This window comes from Schistocerca nitens, chromosome 1 (assembly GCF_023898315.1).
Source record: "Schistocerca nitens isolate TAMUIC-IGC-003100 chromosome 1, iqSchNite1.1, whole genome shotgun sequence".
In the NCBI taxonomy this organism is placed as follows: Eukaryota; Metazoa; Arthropoda; class Insecta; order Orthoptera; family Acrididae; genus Schistocerca; species Schistocerca nitens.
Window position 1 is genome coordinate 1,013,312,959 of NC_064614.1, and position 24,201 is coordinate 1,013,337,159.

Consider the following 24,201-nt stretch of genomic DNA (forward strand, 5'->3'; position numbering starts at 1 on the left):
TGTGTCGTTGAGGCGCAGTGCTGGCAGCCGATCAACCGGCCGATCGCTGGTGGCAGAGCTACTCCTGAACAACCTATGGATCAGGATCTTCTGGCTTCAGCTGAATGCCATTCCATGCTGTTGGTCGCAAGCTCTGAGCAGTCGGTGAGTTGACGGCAACCTTGGTCACATTCCTCCATTTTCTGTTCACCCTATGTCCATTATCCACTGGAATATCCGCGGCATTCGAGCCAATCGGGATGAATTGTCGATCCTCTTACGATCCTACTCGCTGGTCAACTACTGTCTTCAGGAAACAAAGCTGCGTCCCCATGACCACTTTGTTCTCCCCCATTTTCAGTCCGTCCGATTTGATCTCCCCTCTGTTGAAGGCACTCCAGCCCATGGAGGACTCATGATTCTTCTCCATGATACTCTCCATTACCACCCAATCCCCTTAAACACTTCCTTCCAAGCTGTCGCTGTCCGTCTTTCCCTTTCTGGATATAACTTTTCTCTTTGTACTGTCCACACCAATGACACGAGCTGATCTCCTTCATCTTCTTGGTCAGCTTCCACCCCCCTATTTCCTGGTTGGGGACGTCAATGCCCACTACCCGCTTTGGGGATCTCCACATCCTTGTCCACGTGGCTCATTATTGCTAGACGTCTTCCACCAAGCGGATCTAGTTTGCCTCAACACTGGGGTCCCTACATTTTTGTCTGCCTCCACGACAAATTCCTCTCATTTGGACCTTTCGGTCGGTACTGTTCCGCTAGCTCGGCGCTTCGAATGGTTCATCCTTGATGATACACACTCGAGTGACCACTTTCCATGTGTCCTTCGACTGCAGCCTCAACTGCCATATATGCGCCCGCGACGCTGGAAGTTTGCCCAAGCCGATTGGACACTTTTTTCGTCTCTAGCGACATTCGATGACCGTCACTTTCCTAGCGTCGACGATGAGGTCACACATATTACAGACGTTATACTTACAGCTGCGGAACGTTCAATACCACGCACCTCCGAATTGCCCCGGCGACCCCCAGTTCCTTGGTGGAACGAGGCATGCCGTGACGCAATACGTGAGCGGCGACGTGCTCTTCCTGTTTTCCGCCACCATCCTACTTTGGCCAACTGTATCCGCTATAAGCAGTTCCGTGCGCGATGCCGTCGCGTCATCCGCGATAGCATGAAGGCAAGCTGGAAATTCTTTATCAGCTCATTTAATACCTTCACTGCCTCCTTGGAAGTTTGGAGTCGGATTCGACGGTTATCAGGCGCGCCTAGTTTCTCCCCAGTCTCTGGGCTCACTGTCGCGCGTGATACGTTAGTGGACCCCGTCGCAATTTCTAACTCATTGGCTCAACACTTTGCTGGGATTTCGAGCTCTTCAAATTACCCGCCAGCGTTTCTCCCGAAGAAACGTGCAGTGGAAGTGCAACCTCTTGCTTTCTTCTCTCAAAATCGCGTAAGCTATAATACTGTTTTCTCCATGCGGGAACTCCAACATGCACTCTCTTCTTCTCGCTCCTCCGCCCCAGAACCTGATGGTATCCACGTCCAAATGTTGCTGCATTTATCAACCCATAGTCTGCGTTACCTCCTTCGCCTTTATAAACGAATTTGGACCGACAGTACTTTTCCCAGACGATGGCGGGAAGCTATCGTCGTTCCTGTTCCGAAACCTGGAAAGGACAAACATCTCCCCTCTAGCTATCGCCCCATTTCTCTCACGAGTAGTGTATGTAAGGTTTTGGATCGTATGGTGAATTGCCGTTTAGCTTGGTGGCTGGAGTCCCGCAGTCTTTTAACACCTGCCCAATGCGGATTCCGAAAGCATCGTTCTGCAGTTGACCATCTTGTTGCTCTCTCCACTTATATCATGAACAATTTTCTCCGGAAACGCCAAACAGTAGCAATATTTTTTGATCTGGTGAGAGCATACGATACCTGTTGGAGGACAGGCATCCTCCGCACACTGTTCTCTTGGGGCTTTCGAGGTCGGCTGCCCATTTTTCTTCGCGAATTTATGGCAGAGCGCACATTTAGAGTGCGGGTGAACACCACTCTCTCCCGTACTTTCTCCCAAGAAAACGGGGTACCCCAGGGCTCCGTGCTGAGTGTTGTACTGTTTGCCATTGCCATAAATCCGATTATGGATTGTCTCCTTCCTGATGTCTCGGGCTCCCTCTTTGTGGACGATTTTGCGATTTACTACAGCTCTCAACGGACCAGCCTTCTTGAACGACGTCTTCAAGGATGTCTCGATCGCCTCCACTCTTGGAGCATCGAAACCGGCTTCCGTTTTTCTCCCAGTAAGACCGTTTGTGTTAATTTTTGGCGACGTAAGGAATTTCTTCCACCCTCCTTACATCTAGGACCTGTCAACCTTCCGTTTTCGGACGTCGCTAAATTCTTGGGTCTTATGTGTGACAGAAAACTGTGCTGGTCCTCCCACGTTTCCTATCTTTCGGCTCGCTGTCTGCGATCCCTCAACACCCTCCGTGTCCTGAATGGTACCTCCTGGGGAGCGGACCGAGTGGTCCTTCTCCGCCTCTATCGCGCCTTAGTGCGCTCGAAATTGGACTATGGAAGCATAGTCTACTCCTCTGCTCGGCCGTCTATTCTTCGTCGTCTCGACCCTATCCACCACCATGGATTACGTTTAGTGTCTGGAGCTTTTTACACCAGCCCTGTGGAAAGCCTCTATGCTGAGACTGCTGAACCTCCGCTGTTCAATCGGCGAGCAGTCCTTCTGAGTCGTTATGCTAGCCATCTGTCTTCCATGCCTGCTAATCCGGCCCATGACATTTTTTTCGACGCCTCCTTGGATGTAGGGTATGCAGGCCGCCTTTCCTCCCTACTACCACCAGGAGTCCGCTTCCGTCAACTGCTCCATTCTCTTTCCTTCCGCTTTCCTAAAACCTTCTTGACAACTTGGGGTACAGCACCGCCTTGGCCCCGTCCCTGGATCTGCCTGCTCAGTGACGTTTGTCAGTTTCCCAAGGATGGTACCCCTTCACTTGTTTATCGTCGGGCATTTGCTGCTGTATGTGCACAAATGAAGGAAGCCACATTTATTTACACTGATGGCTCGAAAACATCGTTAGGTGTAGGGAGTGCCTATATTGTTGGCGACACCCCAAATCGATTTCGGCTTCCCGACCAGTGTTCGGTTTATACTGCGGAGCTTTACGCTGTTCTCCAGGCTGTCCACTACATCCGCCGCCATCAGCGGATACAGTATGTTCAGATTCTCTCAGCTGTCTCCTCAGTCTCCAAGCTCTCTACCCTGTCCACCCTCTGGTCCACCGGATTCAGGACTGTCTGCACTTGCTCCACCTGGGGGCGTCTCGGTGGCGTTCCTCTGGCTCCCAGGACACGTTGGTATCTGTGGCAATGAGGCGGCCGATATAGCGGCCAAGGCTGCAGTCTCCCTTCTTCGGTCAGCTATTCGATCGATTCCCTTCGCCGATCTACGGAGCGTTTTATGTCGTCGTGTTGTTCTTTTATGGCACGCACATTGGTCGACGCTTCCCCATAATAAATTGCGGGACGTGAAAGCTCTTCCCTGTGCTTGGACCTCTTCCTCCCGAACTCGTCGTCGGGAGGAGGTAATTTTAACTAGACTCCGGATAGGGCACTGTCTTTTTAGCCATCGACACCTTTTAAGCGGCGATCATCTCCCAATCTGTCCCCACTGCTCTCAGCTGTGGACGGTAAGACACCTTTTAATTGCGTGCCCCTATTTTACTCCGTTACGCGCCCGTCTACAGCTGTCGCCTGATATATCGTCCATTTTAGCAGATGACACGCGCTCGGCCGATCGCGTTCTCGAGTTTATTAGTGCCAGTGAGATGACGTCAGTCATTTGAAGCTTTTTTTGTGGACAACCAACCCCTTTCTGTAGTGGATTTTTAAGCCTTCCTTCTGCTTTTAGTTTCTCCAATTTTTTGAGTTTCGTTCCCATTGCTGCTGGTTTCCATTTTCGGTTTTTACTGTTTCCTAAGTCACAGACCGGGCGCTAATGACCATAGCAGTTTTGCGCACTAAAACAAAAAGTTCTCTTAATTGAAGCTCATGAACTGTAGTTACACATTACGAGTTGACTGCTGCTGGTGGATGAATTTCTACTTAAAAGAATGTCAAATAATTCTTTGTATTCCAGACTGGAAGCCCACGATTTAATTATCGAACTGAAAAAAAATGGATATCCATGACAACTAAAGGCATTGTAAATGCAGCTGTGCAGTTCTGATTTCAAAGGGCAAGATGGGTACGTATTGATTTTGATGCCGCTATCAGCCACTATTTAGATCTTAAGATCTTAAACGTCGACAAAGTGGGGGAAACAATGAACTAAGAGTCATAAATCAAGATATGGGGCAGGTATTTCCAGTTAAGAATCATCTTTTCATATCATTGTGTGGGTGGTTACTGAATAGAGATCTTGAAGAGCACGTAAAGTATGTACGAAACTTCTTTCCCCGATTCCAAAATTTAGTTTTGACTCAGAGTTGAAACCGGTGTGAATGGCAGTTCAACTAAAGAACTTTAAAAAACATGAAAATGCATGAATGTGTCTTCAAGTCAGCACGCCTTACAAGGGTGGCTCATGTTACCGATATACAGATTCAGTGCCTACAGCAGCCAAAACAGAAGGGGACTGATGAAATGTCAGTGTATACCCATTGTTTAATTCCATCGGAAACGGTCCAACCGGTTATATCACATTCCAGAAGCCAAGTTTTGCGAATATTTTGTGTCACCTGTAGGCAGCCGTTTCTAGCTGTTTTGCTTTGTTGATGTAGTGTCTTCAGGTTTTGCTTATTACCGTCGTTGTATCTTTCTCTATGGAGGACGGCGGCTACTCGTCGCCACCGATTTCGCCCAGATTTATGATAGAGGCAGGGTTCGGCCAGAAATAAAAGGGACAAGTCCGGCTGAGCGTATACTAAAAAAGAACAGCATTTTTCGCGCCAGCCGGGGGAGATATTAGCGTTTTATGTTAGCGTAGTTTCCAGGCAGCAGTTGGCACAGCGGAAAGAGTACCGAACGGTAATCCGAGGATCGCGAGGTCCAGTCCATATACGGAAACTTTTTCTGTTTTTGCATCACTTACAATGAAAAGGAACTGTATTTATTAATATTTTCATAATAAGCATTACAAGGAAAGGAAAACAAAATCTATGATCGTAAATCATACCATTTATGGCATGCCATTTATGTTTGTTATGTTCCTGTTAAACAATCTTTGGTATTGTTGTGGCATAATCTTTGCTTCTACGCACTCTGATACATTCTTTGTTGAAGTGTGGTAGTTGATGGTCGTATTCAGTAGTACTGTGTTGATTGATTGTTTCTATTAGATGAAGAAAGATTTAAAGGACAGCAAGGATGAATATGATTTATAGACTGGAAGGCGAAAAGAATGCAAATTTTGATTAAGAGAAGTAGTTTCAGGTAAGGCTGGAGCACTACGCAGATGGGAATGACTGTCAGCTAGTTAACTTGCTCGGAGCTCAGAGAAAGACTACGCCACTTCCCTGAGTCATGCATTAAGATATCAACTGATTAAGCTGTTTGGATTTATAGAAACTCTCTGTTAACATTATACTCTTTTTAAATCATTGTTCACTTTGTTATACTCTTTTTAAATCATTGTTCACTTTAAGTATAGTACTGTTCAGACCAATGTTATATGCGAAGCTCACGATAAATTTTACTCTTTGAATATAAACTTCATTCTAAAATCGTTGTCGTGGAATGTCTTTTCATAGGAATAGTTACTCTCCCTATTCTATTGTTTAAAGAAGGTTTATCATTACGCATAATCGCAGTGCACCATGTGGTAAGCAACAGGTTCAACATTGTTTGTAAATTTTACTTAAAAATAGAAATCTTGCTTATCCGCTTCCTGCTTGCTGTTTGCAGTTGTGCTTTCGAGAAATCTGCAGCAATGTTGTGAAGACGCGAGATAAGCGGAAATTTTGATTAGGGCCAGATAATTGTTTTATTCCAGTTGCGCTTTTAATATAACAAATTACTGGTTAATATAACCAGTTACAGTTCAGTTCAAATTAGGTTCTGTTCAGTCAAAGGTTAGCATACGAGTTTAAGTTGGAAAACAGTTTGTGAGTACGTAGTTTTGGTAATACGTAGACGTTTTATAGAGTGGTAGGCAAAGTTGGGCGTAATTTAATACAGAATCATATAGTGGGGAGGGTATAAATTTCCAACAAAGGATTGTACTTACCAGCGTCCACGAGCACTGCCGGCCGTTGTGGCCGAGCGGTTCTAGGCGCTTCAGTCTGGAACCGCGCGACCGCTACGGTCGCAGGTTCGAATCCTGCCTCGGGCATGGATGTGTGTGATGCCCTTAGGTTAGTTAGGTTTAAGTGGTTCTAAGTTCTAGGTGACTGATGACCTTCGATGTTAAGTTCCATAGTGCTCAGTCATTTGAACCAATCCACGAGCAGTCAGCAAATAATATCTCATGACGGGATTGTAATTAAAGTGTATAGGATTTTTATCCGTTGGTTCCATTTTTTAAAAAATTACTGGCCTTTGAAAAGTTCCCATGCAGCCATCTCAGTAGTGCAATGACAGTTATGAAGATGCGAGCACAGGGACAACACAACATCCTGTCCCCGAGCGGAGAAAATGTGCTGTCTATACTACCAGGAATCGAACACAAGCCACAAGCCCTTTCACATACAAGGGAAACTCCCCATCGCCGCCACCTCCTCCTCCCCCCCCCTCCCCGCCCGCAGTTTTAGAGGTATAGAGGTAAGATGGCCCAGTCGATAGCCCGTTAAAAACCGAACGCAGATCAATGGGTGATAAAGGGAGAAGTTGTACTGACCAGTGAAAAAAGTGCAAAACAGAAACAGTGAACGGTCCAGGCCCGATACATGCAATTTTGAGAGTAGGCGAACAGCAGCGGCGTCGTGGTTAAGTGGTCACGGTGTTGGAGTGGGAAGCAGACGACCTGGGTCCAAATCTCCCTTGTGCCATTTACTTTTTTTTCACACCATTATTAACCGTCAGTCCGGTCACTGAAATGTTTGTTCTCTTTCTGTAATCTTGGTAGTTGTCATATTGTACATTGGTTATAGAATATGAGTCATGTTGTAAGAATACCTTTGCCTCCCAAGTAAATGTGAGGTCAACTGATTAAGCGGGCCGAAAACCATATAGACGTCTTACAGAAATGAAAGCCACAAATAAGCCGGTATGAACTACGTCACTAAAAACGAATTCAAAAGTTAAAACATCCAAAACGGAACGCAACTTCAAAAACGTTAAAAACATACGTTTTGATAGTGCACAGAGAAAGTGTGTGATTGTGAAACTATTGCGACCATTTGTTGCTTATATGACAAACTATTATGTTTTCATAATTTTAGTGGGAGTGATCACATTCACATTCATACGAACACCAAAATCGGGCAAGGAGGCCTATTTCACTCACTTACCAGGTGTACAGATTAGGTGCGTCGGTAGGAGATTCCTGTCATATGTTACACGTATTGTCACTAATGCCGTGTATGACACACCAGACATGTTTTCCGGTGGGGGATTCGGTTGACTTGTCGCCTTATCTTCAAACGTTTGCGGTTCCCATTCGAAATCCACTTTCTTTCGGCTGCTAATAGAGTAGTTGTGTAGTATCATCTGTCATTATAGGTCTCTTCGTTACATCTCGTTGTTGCTAACGAACGTTACACCACTACGCAGACACAAGTTTGAATACAGCAAACAGCGTAAATAATAATAATAATAATAATAATGGCACGAGGGAGGTTTGTACACGGCTCGCCCCCTTGGCAGACCGACAGCGTTACCACTTTTTTTTATCTCATTTTGTTCGTAATTGATCGTTACATTTGTTCGGGACCGGCGTCCTATGACACTTCTTTAGGTTCAGCGTTCATCTATTAACTCAGTTTTTTTGTTACAGAGGGCAGCTAACCCTTTTTTATTTTTGAATCCCATTTTGTTCGATATTGTTCGTTGCATTTGTTCGGTGCGGATGTCCCATGACACGCGTTCAAGTTCAGTGTTTAGCTGTTGACTCAGTTTTTTATCACAGAGGGCAGCTAATCCTCTGACCGAACACGCTGAGCTACCGTGCCGGCTGCAATTAACCACGACTCCGATCCTCATTCAGTTTGCTCTGTTTTGTATTTTTTGTCCTTGGGCCGTTCACTGTTTCTATTTTGCTTTTTTTTTTCGCAGTTCGGTACACCTTTCTCCCGTTTTCAGGCTTGATCTGTGTTCGGTTTTTTATGGGCTATCCACTGGGCCCTCTTAGCACAAAATCAGAGGGGGGTACGATGGGGAGTTTCCCTTGTCAGCAGTGCGTCGCGCTGACCGCGCAGCTACCGAGGCGGCTGCAAACGAACATTAGGTTTCCGGCGCAGTTAAAATCGACCGTTGGCGACAACGCTAGGTACAGCTAGGGAGCACATTCGCTTGCTAGCTGAGAAACGGGAATTTTTCGCGAATATTGAGAGAATAGAGTCAGAATATTGTTTTTCTGCAGAAAGTTTAAAATAACCATATAAATGTAATAATGCGGCAAGATGCCAAGAAAATATCGTCGTCCTACGTTTTTACGATGAATGTTACCGCAACACATGTAAATCATGAACTGTAAAATAATAAATGTATCTAATGTTATATATGAAATTTTCGTGTACGCCTTACAATCCCTTCTCGGAAATTTATTTGCAGCCTCAAATTTTCCTTCGACTTCCCTTTTCATGCCTTTTATGAAAATATTAATAATTGCAATATACTGACGCTGTTTCAGTTTATTGCATTGTAAGTAACGTAAAACTGAGAATAAAAAAATGAGATTCCCGCCTAGGGATATGGAACACACGACCCTCGGATTAGTGTTCTGTACTCTTTGCTCTGCGCCATCCGCTGCCTGGAAACTACGTTAACATAAATGTCTCAAGCCTCGCCCGACCCACGCCAAAATGTTATTTTTTCTACACGTTAGGCCATGTGGACCTCCCGCTTCTGTCGCTTTCATTTCCGGTCAGGCCCAGCATAGACTATAAATTTGGACGAATCCGGTGATGGCGAGTAGGCGCGGTCACCTTTTTAGTGCTCTTACGAGGTGAAAAAAATACGTATACAAAATTTTAGAAAAGAAAAATGTTCTATATCGCGTGGCGACATGATAGAACCCACAAAAAGCTCGGAAACTAACGCGGAGTACCACAATGCATGGCGCGCGCGATAAACAGTGTGTCAACCTAACCGGAGGGGAGTGTGTCTAAAGCACGTTCTGGGACAAACACGGAAGTAAGACAGTGCGAAAGAATTCAGGACACAATTGCAAGCGAGCGCAGGCCGAGCAAACAAGAATCCGAGGTAGGCTAGTACGCGACTGACTCGTAAGTCCACCTGGCCGAACCAGGGAAGTCAAGACGCCGATGCACTGCACAAAGTATGCGGCACTCAAACCGCTTCCGGTGGAGTGGCGAATAACTTAGACTCGAATCTCGAATAACTGCTCGTTAGACAACCATAAGTCTGAAAGTTTCTTCGCGTGACAGATGTCACAGCCACACCGTTTCCCTCCAATGAGGTCATCAGGGTTTTGACGCTGGTGATGTCAGAGACGATTCAAACTCACGTGTGACAAATATTGTTTCAGATGTTGCTGAAAAGTTGTTCGCTTACATTAAATCACGACTGGCATTTGCCTGCTAATAATTGACTAACGCGTCGAAAACAAGATGATGTATCAACGGAAAGGCCAACCATCTCTTGTGCTGTGTCAAAGGGTGCCTCCTACACCAAATGCCTTCCCCGCAAAAATGAAAAGAAATCCACAGGACGACATTTCCAGCAACGTCTCTAAAACAGTATTTATGACACCACAGTTTGAACGTGGTCTCTGAATAACGTGCTCGTGACATCTTTGTCGTATAAGAAACTTTCTTTTTATTTCCACCAAGTACGGCGATTGTATACGTAATCTTTTACATCCTGTGTAATTTGACAATCGTTTTCTCGTGATTTTTTATTAAACTACAGCCTGTAGCACACTGAGCGGTCGCATCTGAATTCGTTATAGATGAATGTAGGTTTGAAGGAAAGGCAAACCTACGTTCCTAGCATTTGTAGATTTACAGAAAGCTTTTGACAATGTTGACTGGAATACTCTCTTTCATATTCTGAAGGTGGCAGGGGTAAAATACAGGGAGCGAAAGGCTATTTACAATTTGTACAGAAAGCAGATGGCAGTTATAAGAGTCGAGGGACATGAAAGGGAAGCAGTGGTTGGGAAGGGAGTGAGACAGGGTTGAAGCCTCTCCCCGATGCTATTCAATCTGTATTTTGAGCAAGCAGTAAAGGAAACAAAAGAACAGTTCGGAGTAGGTATTAAAATCCATGGAGAAGAAATAAAAACTTTGAGGTTCGCCGATGACATTGTAATTCTGTCAGAGACAGCAAAGGACTTGGAAGAGCAGTGTCTTGAAAGGAGGGTATAAGATGAACATCAACAAAAGCAAAACGAGGATAATGGAATGTAGTCGAATTAAGTCTGGTGATGCTGAGGAAATTAGATTAGGAAATGGGATACTTAAAGTAGTAAAGAAGTTTTGCTATTTGGGGAGCAAAATAACTGATTATGGTCGAAGTAGAGAAGATATAAAATGTAGACTGGCAATGGCAAGGAAAGCGTTCCTGAAGAAGAGAAATTGGTTATCATGGAGTATAGATTTAAGTGTCAGGAAGTTTTTTTCTGAAAATATTTGTAAGGAGTGTAGCCATGTATGGAAGTGAAACATGGACGATAAATAGTTTATACAAGAAGAGAATAGAAGCTTTCGAAACGTGGTGCTACAGAAGAATGCTGAAGATTAGATAGGTAGATCACATAACTAATGAGGAGGTATTGAATAGAATTGGGGAGAAGAGGAGTTTGTGTCACAACTTGACTAGAAGAAGGGATCGGTTGGTAGGACATGTTCTGAGGCATCAAGGGATCACCAATTTAGTACTGGAGGGCAGTGTGGAGAGTAAAAATCGTAGAGGGAGACCAAGAGATGAATACACTAAGCAGATTCGTAAGGATGTAGGGTGCAGTAGGTACTGGGAGATGAAGAAGCTTGCACAGGATAGAGTAGCATGGAGAGCTGCATCAAACCAGTCTCAGGACTGAAGATACACGTAATACCACAAATCCATTTGCTTTCCCAGTTTTGTCTCTTATTGATCGTGGCTGTTTCTCTCTCATTTATCGTGGATTTTTTCCACTGTCGCTTAAAATCTCGCATTTCTACGTGTCAGTGTGACTTCAGTTAAAGTCCAGGTTGTTTCGTTTGGAGTTGATGGCAGGGGTGTAGTCTGTTCAAAATTCTTCCTTTTACGATGACCATGCCCACTCCTCAGGTGACACTGCGAACTAGTTTGCTATAACTTGAACTGTGTACTCGTGACTAGTAACTTGTTCATCTTTATTGTATTCGTTGGAAGTCTTCATATTGTATTAAATATGATAGGGTATTTAAACACTAAAATACCACATTTGAAGTGCCTGTTGGATCATTTGTAGCTAATACTAATTCTCTATCTTCCTTAGTTCCATTTTTAACCACTGTCTCGTCAAACTTCACTTGACTTGTATTACTTTCATTATCTATATGCTTTGGTTCTACTGACTGACGTACATTGACCTTCCCTCTGTAGTTAACTTGACACTTCTTCACCATCTCCTGTCTACCATCTTGATTATTCGTTATCAAAACAGTTGTTTCCTCCTTAAGATCCCTTCAAACACAGTCACCAGCTTTAGCTCATGTTCTTGTGCTCAGTACTGCTCATACTTGATCATGGACCCTGGGCTCAACTCCCAGACGGCTTGGAAATTTTTTCCACTCAGGACTGCGTGTGTGCGTGTGTGCGTGTGTGCTCTGTTCTTCTCATCATTTCGTCATCACCGAGGTACAAGTCACAGAAATTGTGTCAAAGAAAAGAACTTGCACCATGCATCTGAACTCCCCAGAAGGGGACTCCTGGGTAACGTGAAGCCATTGGTGTCAGAGGACGCGGAGTTTTCGTACAGCGTCGGTTCGGTTTATGCAGTAAGCAGAGGTGGTATCACATTCAAGTGAGAGCTACAGCATGAGCTTGTAGTTAGACTTTTTGGTAATGTACAGTAGAATTTAGTGTAATGGTGTTCCAGCTAGGGGAAGTTGTTGACAGAGTAGAACTGCTGCGAGGGGTGTCTAGCATATTAGACAACCCAGTTGAACCGTCTGGAATTGCAAGGCTTGATTCATTATTTGGAGCATTAACGTGAAAGAATGTACTGGAATTGTACTGTTTCGTCTCGTCAGTGAATAGGTCATTGGAGCCGAATCACTGAAATGGATTAGACACTGAATGTGGAAGTAAATTCGTCGTTTATTCCTCAAGTCGTAGCACCCGCCTTAGATGCAGGAAACTGGAAAAACCTAACTCGGAATGACAGGTCAGAATTCAAGCCCCACTCTTCCTGAATGTATGATCTGAGTCTTAACCAGTGCTCAGGTCACTCGGTAATTCCCGGAGGTGCTCTAGGAATTTTACGATGTTCCACAGACAGCCGGACGGGCTATTTAATACCGGACTTCACCAGCGCACAACACGTGACGTAAGTTATGATTCATGGTGCTGCAGGCGTCACACGCAGGGGGTGGTCATTATCAGGCGATCCGACAGTGTGTGAGCAAGCTTCGACTGAAGACTCAGCACTTTGCCTCGTTAGTTTCGGGCACACACTTCCACAGAATGAGAGAGAGAGAGAGAGAGAGAGAGAGAGAAAGAAAGAAAGAGAGTGGCAGGTTTGACAGGAAGTACGCAGGAATGCTCGATGCGATAATAGATGGCAACATGACGGTGCGTTGTCAGCGCAGTGGGTCGCTAGGCGGGGACGCGCAGAGGCCAGTAGTGCCGTACGATACAGAGCGCAAACAGCAGTGTCCGGCCGGGGGGCGGAGCAGCGCGGCCGCGATAACGCGGATGTGGCTGGTCGGCTAGCGCGGCACAGCCAGTGCCACTGCGGGCCTACTGTCCTGTCCTGTGCCGCCATGGACTCGTACCAGCTGGAGCGCAGGCTGCGCCGGCCCGTCGTCCTCGCCTACAAGAAGCGGGTAAGTCGCAGCACAACCGTCGGCGCCGTTCCTGTCGCAGTTCTCGCGTTTCGCTCGTGACTTGAAGCTGGCTGGCAGTGGCTCAGCCGCAGAACTCGTACACTTGGAGGCGCACGGTTCAGTTCCTCAACTCTCTTAGGGATGGCTGCTATCACAGAAACAATCGGTTTTTGGTTACAGCCGTTTTTTCATATCCAGTGTAACCTGACTGATAAAACCGCTTAAAATAAACGGTTTCTGAAACAACCGATTATCGGTTTTTTGTGGCTATTATTTCCAACTGCATAGACATCGCACAAAGATTGAAAAATTCAGTGTTTCCCTCAGACCTTTGCGTTATAGAAATTTTGTACATGGCTGCACGTTCAGAGACCGTGAATAGTTACAACTGAAAGAAAACAGCCCTCGGTCACTATTTTTAACAAATTGACCTGGTTTCGACACTGCTAGGTGTGTGTTTTTCAGAATTTAAAACAAAGAATGGTCTATATTCTATAATATGCTCACAGAATAATGACTAAAAACGTATGATAAGGTATAAGTATACGTTTCAAGAGACAAAGAACTGGTTGTAATCTATTAAATATCTCTTAAAAAGTCACGTGGTGATCGAGGATCCACCACTATTTGGACATTACGAATAGTCAGTGCTAAGGGTGAAATGAGGTTTAAATTCTCTGTTTTTCGTATTAAGTTGTCAGCTTCTACGGGCTACAAGGATATAAAGCCATATTATGTAGATACAGGCAGTAGATCAGGTAATTTATATTTTTATTACAAACTATGAATGAATGGTCTATATTCTATAATATGTTCACAGAATAATGACTAACAACGTATGATAGGGCATAAGTACACGTTTCAAGAGACAAAGAGTCAAAATACCAAATTGAATAGATAAAATGACTTTCCTGGAGACTAGAAATCTACTCTGTAGGAATCAGCATGGGTTTCGAAAAAGACGGTCGTGTGAAACCCAGCTCGCGCTATTCGTCCACGAGACTCAGAGGGCCATAGACACGGGTTCACAGGTAGATGCCGTGTTTCTTGACTTCCGCAAGGCGTTCGATACAGTTCCCCACAGTCGTTTAATGAACAAAGTAAGAGCATGTGGATAATCAGACTAATTGTGTGATTGGATAGAGGAGTTCCTAGATAACAGAACGCAGCATGTCATTCTCAATGGAGAGAAGTCTTCCGAAGTAAGAGTGATTTCAGGTGTGCCACAGGGGAGTGTCATGGGACCGTTGCTGTTCAGAATATACATAAATGACCTGGTGGATGACATCGGAAGTTCACTGAGGCTTTTTGCAGATGATGCTGTGGTGTATCGAGAGGTTGTAACAATGGAAAATTGTATTGAAATGCAGGAGGATCTGCAGCGAATTGATGCATGGTGCATGGAATGGCAATTGAATCTCAATGTAGACAAGTGTAATGTGCTGCGAATACATAGAAAGATAGACCCCTTATCATTTAGCTACAGAATAGCAGGTCAGCAACTGGAAGCAGTTAATTCCATAAATTATCTGGGAGTACGCATTAGGAGTGATTTAAAATGGAATGATCATATAAAGTTGATCATTGGTAAGGCAGATGCCAGACTGAGATTCATTGGAAGAATCCTAAGGAAATGCAATCCGAAAACAAAGGAAGTAGGTTACAGTACGCTTGTTCGGCCACTGCTTGAAAACTGCTCAGCAGTGTGGGATCCGTACTTGATAGGGTTGATAGAAGAGATAGAGAAGATCCAACGGAGAGCAGCGCGCTTCGTTACAGGATCATTTAGTAATCGCGAAAGCGTTACGGAGATGATAGATAAACTCCAGTGGAAGACTCTGCAGGAGAGACGTTCAGTAGCTCGGTACGGGCTTTTGTTAAAGTTTCGAGAACATACCTTCACCGAAGAGTCCAGCAGTATATTGCTCCCTCCTACGTATATCTCGCGAAGAGACCATGAGGATAAAATCAGAGAGATTAGAGCCCACACAGAAGCATACCGACAATCCTTCTTTCCACGAACAATACGAGACTGGAATAGAAGGGAGAACCGATAGAGGTACTCAGGGTATCCTCCGCCACACACCGTCAGGTGGCTTGCGGAGTATGGATGTAGATGTAGATGTAGAATGGTTAAGTTTCTGACTCATTATTGTTGCCGTAGCTTTGTCTTTTTATCATTTCAAGGAAATGACATACAAATAATAAGCTTTTCTATAAAACTTTTAGCGTACTTTTTCTTTATTTGTTTCGAATGAGAAAGCTTGATTATATACCGGCAAAACCAAAAATACTCTTTCAAGAATTCAAATGAACGATGTAGATAGTGGGGAAAATATAACATTTACGGCCAGCCGGTGTGGCCGAGCGGTTCTAGGCGCTTCAATCTGGAACCGTGCGACCACTACTGTCGCAGGTTCGAATCCTGCCTCGGGCATGGATGCGTGTGACGTCCGTAGGTTAGTTAGGTTTAAGTAGTTCTAAGTTCTAGGGGACTGATGACCTCAGATGTTAAGTCCCATAGTGCTCAGAGCCATTTGAACCATTTTTTTATAACATTTACCAGGGAAGTTACATGACAACAGTTAAAATTTCAATAACGAATTAATTCATTGGCCAATATCTATTGCCCAATCTGTTCATAGATACTCATTATATAATGTGTTGATCTGGAAGTTGACTCCTTTCACCAGGATCAATTCTACAACCTCGTTCATTTTTTTTAAGTGTTACCTAAAACCAAAAATTTTAGCGACACTGCTACGGCAAATTGATACATCAGTTTTATATCCATTTATTAGTAAAAAAGAAAAATATGTTACGGCAGAGACCAAAGAAATACCGAAAAATACCGGTTATTCACAACTAAAATACTGGTACTGGGTTTAACCAATCGGTTTTTAGCATCCCTACTGGTCTCTTGAGCAAGACCATGACCGATTCCTTCTCCCCTTTCTTCCTTGCTTCGCCAAACTAAGCTAATGATGCGTCTCTAATGGAGGTCGATGGGACTTGAATTCTAATTTTTCTGAGAGGTTCAAAAAGTCTGCCAAATTTGGGCTCGAACGCAACTTTGCTTTTTGCGAAGAGAAATAATGACTTTTTGCCCAAAAATTACTTTGTTTGGGTCGTGGCCCAGTGCGAGCTTCTGCAATGCTATGCGAGAACCGACCACTCCTTACTGCCGATACGTTGCTAAGGTAGTTCATCTAAATTGCTAAACAGCTCATTCGGACCCCAGCAGCCATTGCAGGTTGCCTATCAAACGGCTTCTAGGGACAAAAAAATTTTGTTTTCAATATTTCGCCCGATTTTTTACTGAATTTTTAAATTTAAAACGTTGTTATAAACTACTCATAAAGGTGTATAATGCAGTGTTAGATACTGAACACAGTAAGACAAGAATTACAGTTAGAAACTGTGTATATGTGGTGAGGCGGCGTAACTCACCTCGCAAAAATACCCGGACTATATTCGTCTACTATTTTAGAATGAGAGCACTTAGCGACTTAAAGCAAACTTCAGGCATAGTGTCAAACCTTTCCTACACTTTTTCTCGCTCACATGTTAACACACTAGGGGGAAAATGTTACATTGCTACTAAACCATTGGCAAGTGTACTACCCAACAGTCTATTCAGAGGAAGTCATAATTTATAGGTATGCATTAGTTAATTACAAATATTAGATTTTCAGTGATGTATTACATTGTAAATTAAACACAAAATGTCCTGTTGTGTGTCCTAGTGCAGTGATAAATTTTACGACGGTTCAGTAATCTAGGGGTCAAGTCCAATATGCAACGTTTGAAGCTTTCTTATGCATGGGAGTTAGACTATTCAAGCAATCTCCAGGTTCGTTGGTTGTTAAGAAATCCTCTTGCATCCAGTTTCCAGGGCGCTGCCACTCCGCTTTTTTTGAAAAACGAAATTTTCGGTCTGTCCTCATAAATATTGAAAAAGCCGTAATGAACTAGCGATCCAGCTAGCTACATCAAGGAGTTTGCTGCTGACAACTTCAAAGTGGCACCAAGGTAAACCGTTAATTTCTATGCGCAAGCTATATTTGTCGCTAATTTCTATCTTTATTCATGTAGAAGATACAAAGTTGTAAAGTTGGTGGAATCGCCTTGAGACACGCTTTATATCTGATGAAAATTTCCGCCGTCGTCAGAATTCCAGCCAAGGACATGCTAATCAAAAATCAAAACCCGCCGCACAACCATGAAGTGGTGACTAAGAAAGCAAATTGATGGTTTTGCACCGGAATAGGATGTCGGACGATTGAAACTTTCAGTTGCTTTACTGGATGTGCCCGCATGACGCAGATGCTAGAGCACTGATCATGCAGGGCAGAGATGTCTCTTCCCGCCCGGTTTCAACAGTGTAATCGTTCAAGAAAGATAATCTGAGTACACACGCAGCTATAGAATCAGAAATTCTATTGTTTCTGTATTTGACTGATACGTAGGATCAGAAACTCTACTAAAAAAAATTCGTCAATTGTAAGGGTAGTTTGCTGTGCGGTTTTGCATTGGATTACACAGTCTTCAGTGGCTCTTCACCAAATAATAGAGATTCATTCGGTTTGTTACCATCTACTTTTGTAGGAATGTGTGCTGTGTACGAACAAAATATATCCATGGATTCGTAAAGTGACAGCAGGACTCTTTTTTACATATTTTAGGGGCAACCTGATGAGCGTTTTGAGAAATGATGGAGTGGATACTGTGGTTCTATCCCGTGACTAACTGGGCCAGTATGTGTAGCATCTTGGGTCGTGCTAACAGTCTAATTTACTGGACGCGCATGGACCTGTTACTACGCTTATTGCAGACGCTGAAATTGAAATTAATTTCGTATGATGTTATGTGTGTTACAAATTTTATTATTCTGTTCTGAGCAAGTCAGATTACAGTGTCAGATCGTAATCATTGTTTAGGTGGTTTAATTTTGATAGAGGCATAACAAGTCCAAACCAACAGATTACTCGCTAATTGTCATTGGATCCCATGGGATTTGTATATCGATACACCCTGAAGAACCAAAGAAACCGGTACACCTTCCTAATATCGTGTAGGGCTGCCGCGAACACGCGGAAGTGCCGCAAAACGACGTGACATGGACTCGACTAATGTCCGAAGTAGCTGGAGGGAATTGACACCATGAATCCTGCTGGACTGTCGATGTGAACTTAAGAGTACGAGGCCTGGAGATCTCTTCTGAACAGCACGTTGCAAGGCATCCCAGATAAACTCAGTAATGTTAATGTCTGAGGATCTGTTGGTCAGCAGAAATGTTTAAACTCAGAAGAGCGTTCCTGGAGCCACTCTGTAGCAATTGTTGACGCGTGGCGTGTCACATTGTCCTGCTGGATTTGCCCAAGTCCGTCGGAATGAACAATGGACATGAATAGATGCAGGTGATCAGACAGGATGCTTACGTATGTGTCACCTGTCAGCGTCATATCCAGACATACCACGGGTCCCATCTCACTCCAACTGCACACGCCCCACACCGTTACAGAGCCTCCACCAGCTTGAACAGCCCCCTGCTAACATACAGGGTCCGTGGATCCATGAGGTTGTTTCCATACCCATACACGTCCACCCTCTCGATTAAATTTGAAACGAGACTCGTCGGACAGGCAACGTTTTTCCAGTCATCAACAGTCCCATGTCGGTGTTGAGTGGCCCCATAGAGGAGTAAAGCTTCGTATAGTGCAGTCCTCAAGGGTACACGAGTGGGCCTTCGGCTCAGAGAGCCCATATCGATGATATTTCGTTGACACTTGTTGATGGCCCAGCACTGAAATCTGCAGCAGTTTATGGAAGGGTTGTACCTCTGTCACATGGGAAGATTCTCTTCAGTCGTTGTTTTACTCGTTCTTGCAGGATCTTTTTCTGGCCGCAGCGATGTCGGAGATTTGATGTTTTACCAGATTCCCGTATTCCTGATATTCACGGTATAATGGCCGTACGGGAAAATCCCCACTTCATCGCTACCTTGCAGATGCTGTGTCCCATCGCTCGTGCGCCACTGTAACACCACGTTCAAACTCGCTTAAATCTTTATAACCTTCCATTGTAGCAGCAGTTACCGAACTAACAACTGCGCCAGACATTTGTTGTCTTATATAGGCGTTGCCGGCCGCAGCCTGCCTGTTAACATATCTCTGTATTTGAATACACATGCCTGTACAGTATCTTTGGCGCTTCAGTGTACATGAGTATACATCTTGGATGATATCTGAAAATTTGTAGCTTATGTCGACCCAGTAAATGTGGAAGAGGAATGTAGACTTATCTGATGTATTAGCTATAGCGTTCGTTACACGGCAGAGTCCAATTTTACGTGGGCTTTATTAAGACAGGGAATTTGTAATGACGGTCTTCTGCGAACCAGTTCTGTGGATAGGAGATCAACCTTTCCTTGCACTTTGATCAGGCCTTCCCACCATCTCATATTTTGCCATTATTCCTTTGTGGGAGTTTCCTTCTTCTTACGAGAAAGCAAGTTCGGGACAGCTATGTCGAATAAAATGACAAGAAGTGGTCAGCAGGAGGGCAGTTTAGAGATGTCTCATCTCATGCCTGTCTGCAGCGTTATGTTAGATAACCACGTAAATTTTGCGTGAGGAATTAAAATGGCAAACTATGATTCGTTAGATCTAGGTAAAACTGTCATAGTTCTCCTGGAAGTGCCTTCCTCCGAACTCTGAGCAGACTAACCGAGCCAGCTACTGAGCATCCTACAGCTTTAACGTGCCTTTTGAAACCCGGTTCAGCTTGGCATTTTTCATATTAACAAATCGCAGATGGATGCCAAAGAACCGGTAGCAGAAAAAAAGGGACAGCCATCGAGAAACACTGTGCGTTAGATAACCGCCATATCTATGCAGGACAATTGTTATGAGCGCAATGAATCGAGATAGTGTCGTGCTAAATTCAGTGGAGCTTGGATTAGTTCTATCTCATCACCTGAGGTCCCTATTGTTGACGAGAACAACCTCAGGACACTGCCAGAATATTTCCCTCAGTCATACTATGGTCATTTGCTTTTCCCTTCCTATCTCAACTGAGTTTGATATACGAAATTTCCAAGAAAACAATGTAAGCAAGAGAGCTGTTGTGAACTTGGGAAACGCGCTCTGGAGGTATGAAATATTTATGATGTGCATAGTAAATCTACGATAAGTCATCACGAGAAGGACGCAGCTATTGCGATATTGTGATGCGAAGATTTCACTTCAATCTGGATTTCAGTGAGCGATCCAGACCGGCTTCATTTTACAATAAGAAACAATAAGAAGAAGACTATACTGTAGCGTTCAGTTCTGAAGGAACGAGGTGGTGTTGTGTTCACTGTTCAGCCATCAAGATTTAAGTTTTCCGTGGCTGTTGTAAATCATTTCCAGGGTAGTTGCTGGGAAAGGCAAATGGTCAGTCCCCTTGATACATGCTTATCGTATCATAGCTTGTACTGAGTCTTTAATGAACTGCTCGTGGACGAAACGTCAGTTTCTGATGTTCCTCCTTCCTTCCGTTCGAATTTGTTGAACAACAGACATCTCCATCATGACTGAAATATATATTTGTATCCAAACACGTCCAGTGTTTGAAAGTTTCCCTTTTTAGGGTGCCGTACCTCAGTCTGTACAAACGGAACGCTTAGAGGATCAATTTGCTGTCTTTTATATTGTTAAAAAGCCCTTTTCCAAGGAATGCGTAGGCGTGTCGAGCTGAATCTTACATACAACGTCTACGGTCTCTTCTAAACACAATGCAATCAAAATACGGCAAGTCACATACATTGATACTTGCAAACTTAATCCTCGAAACCTATAGCGTTCTTGCCATTGAGCTGGAATCATAAGATTTGCCAAGAAGCAAGGCTTAACGGTACAACTAAAGGAAAAAGCACGAAAATTGTCAGTTTATAATTATATCATACGAAAAAATATATCGTTTGTCATTTGTTATTCGACTTCAGAATTAAAACATTCTTGAAAATCTTCGAATCTGCGGGACCGATATCTTGCCGGTATCAGTATCGATAACAGGCAGAAATAGTTGAGTTCTCGATTCTCGTGATGGATGAACTGTCTATATACAAGATTAATTTTGTACAGAATCCTCAATACTACTCTCACCTGGCCAATTTTATTTTTTTAATTTGTTGGCTTTTGTAATGTTCCCATTCAGCCTTCTCAACGCCGGAAATGTTTTGACAGTCCAGAGTATACATTAGTGTATTGTATTGTATTGTATGTTAACCGGTGACCTAGAAACGACGGAGAGGCTCCGTCCCCGCCGCAGCCGCAGTGGTCCACAACCCCACGACGACTACCGCAGTCCACTTCACGCCTCCACCGCCCCCACACCGAACCCAGGGTTATTGTGCGGTTCGACCCCCGATGGACCCCCCAGGGAACGTCTCACACCAGACTAGTGTAACCCCTATGTTTGCGTGGTAGAGTAATTGTGGTGTACGCGTACGTGGAGAACTTGTTTGCGCAGCAATCGCCGACATAGTGTAACTGAGGCGGAATAAGGGGAACCAGCCCGCATTCGCCAAGGCAGATGGAAAACCGCCTAAAAACCATCCACAGACTGCCCGGTTCACCGGACCTCGACACAAATCCGCCGGGTGGATTCGTGCCGGGGACCAGGCGCTCCTTCCCGCCCGGAAAGCCTTGCGCTAGACCGAACGGCCAACCGGGCGGGCTCTACGTTAGTGTAAATCGTATGCTGGTATGAAGTCACACAGGCTTAAGAAAGGACAGATTCCGACATAAAATAAAATTTTACGTCTAAAGTAGATTCGTAAGTTGCTCATAGCTATAAACGAAACCAACAAAAGGGCAAAACATCTAAGCCGTATAGTTGCGGACTAAGGTCACTCTACAGCTTTATTGCCTATGGATGAAGAAGCAAATACTGCAGACGAGTGGCACCGGTGTGGTTTCTGACAATTGGCGTCGTACTTTGCACGGCCAGGCTGTTCTACATTAAGCAGGCCCTCAGCAAATGATTTGTACTGCTCTGTTGTATACTACACTACTGACGATTATAATTAGCTTCACCATGACGGCGGCAGGCAGCAGATGTCAAACTGCAAAGTGAATTCATACATGTTTGACTATTTAAATGATTAGCGTTTCAGTGCAGCCACACGAAGCAGGTTTGGAGTAACGCCACGTACAGTCAGCATGTAAGGAAAGATTACACATCTGGTTTCTCATTCAGAAATCGCGTTTGAATGTTGTTTGTCTGTGAGAAGATCGTGTTGTTCCTCGTGTAATGGGGGAGAGGCGTCTATCAGGATGTGCCTGAAATATTCAGTGGCAGGATCGTGGTTAGTGGAAACTGTGGTTATCGTCCCTGATGTTCGCGTTAGTCGGGATCCCTGCCATGGGAGATAGAAATTGATTGGTTCAGGAGGACCCTATTCAGTACCACTCAGGATCCGACGTGACTAGCGTCCGAGAGTACGGATATATTGCTCAAAATGTTCATGTGTGTGTGAATTCCTAAAGGACCAAACTGCTGAGGTCATCGGTCGCTAGACTTAAACACTACTTACAAGGAGACGGCACGACCGTGGGGTTCGGGATTTGTCCGAAATTTTGCGTGGTGAAAGAGGACCCGTAACACCTCACGTGGTTAAAATATTAGGACGCACTACTCGGAAAATCCCGAGAAAAATCGATCCAAAGTTTCTTAGGTGCCTTATGCGTATAAAATGTTAGATGTTAGTCCATTGCCGAGCCGCCGTCTGGCCTATATGGTTAGCGGTCGGACAGTTACGCCAGGGGTCTTGGGTTAGATTCCTCCACCGGCACTTTTTTTCCTTCTGTTGCTTGCAAAATTGCAGCTCATTGTTACAGGAGAATCGTCAAATTAATTTCCGGGAAGACTGTATAAAAATTCATTCTATTATTCACCATCAGTTATCGTCACCAATATTCCGAGACATGATTCAATATGCCTGGTTTGCCTCAAAATTATCCGAAACTCAAAACATTTTCGTAAATGTTAATGGGGCATATTTTTGTACAGATTTATTGCAAACGCCCTGTAATTGTAGAAAATCAGTTTTTATATGTTGTGCAAGATGTCTCAAAAATTATTGCTTTGTTTGCTTTCACGATAATTACCACTGCGGTTCTTGATTATAATTATTATATGTATAAAAATTGAATGTTTCCCAATCGAATTTGTTATTCTGATTAAAAACCCAATGATTCTCCGTATATACTTTACAATGAGAAATGGAAAACCCACCGCCATGAATTGTGTTGTTGGACAAAAAGAAAATAATTTTTATTCAATAATGTAACTAATTTGTTAAAGATAATGTAGGTTTGGAAAACTTTCTGAATAATTGGTGGAATAACAAAAGAAAATGAAACAGAAGAAAGAAAGTGTCACAGGAGGAATGGAACCCGAGACCTCTGGGGTAAGAGTCCAAGCCCTAAACATCTACGCCAGACAGCGGCTCGGCAATGGACTATCATTTTATACTCATAAGGCACCTAAGAAACTTTGGATCGATTTTTCCCGGGATTTTACGGGTAGTGCGTCCTAAGATTTTAACCACGTGAGGTGTTAGGGGTCCTCTTTCACCACACAAAATTTCGGACCAATCCTCGACCCCACACTCGTGCCGTCTCCTTGTTAGGCTAACTTATACCAACTTATGCTAAGAGCATCACACACACACATGCGCGAGGGAGCACTCGAACCTCCGGCGGGAGGAGCCGCGCCATCCGTGACATGGCGCCTCTAGCCGCGCGGCCACTCCGCGTGGTATATATTGCTCACATGGCCGTGTAGAATACTTACGTATCTCGAGTGTGGAAATGGGCTTGTTTGTAGTAAGACAAGCGTCCACACGGACAGTTAGGCGACCACTGTTGCAGCTTCCCCCGATGAGGCGGCAGAGAGGGGCTCGCCGATAGTGGTGAGGCAACGTTACGCTGGGCACAGGAAGGGCACCACGTCGTCCTTTCAGACGAGCCCCCTTCCGATTGCAGCATCGCAACGGACGTACTC

General features: G+C 44.2%; 1 protein-coding gene across 4 annotated transcripts in view; it reads left to right on the top strand.

Moving 5' to 3' along the window:
- The window catches only part of LOC126195906 (septin-2), a 318,131-nt gene that overhangs the window by 168,443 nt on the left and 125,487 nt on the right, over positions 1-24,201 (top strand). The window contains exon 1 of one of the 4 annotated variants that reach the window (XM_049934524.1): positions 12,824-13,146. The exons of the other annotated variants lie outside the window; for them this stretch is intronic. Coding sequence (XP_049790481.1) covers positions 13,084-13,146 — 63 coding nt within the window. The 5' untranslated portion in view covers positions 12,824-13,083. Of the gene's footprint in view, positions 1-12,823; positions 13,147-24,201 lie in introns of those variants that run through there. 4 annotated transcript variants of the gene reach the window in all.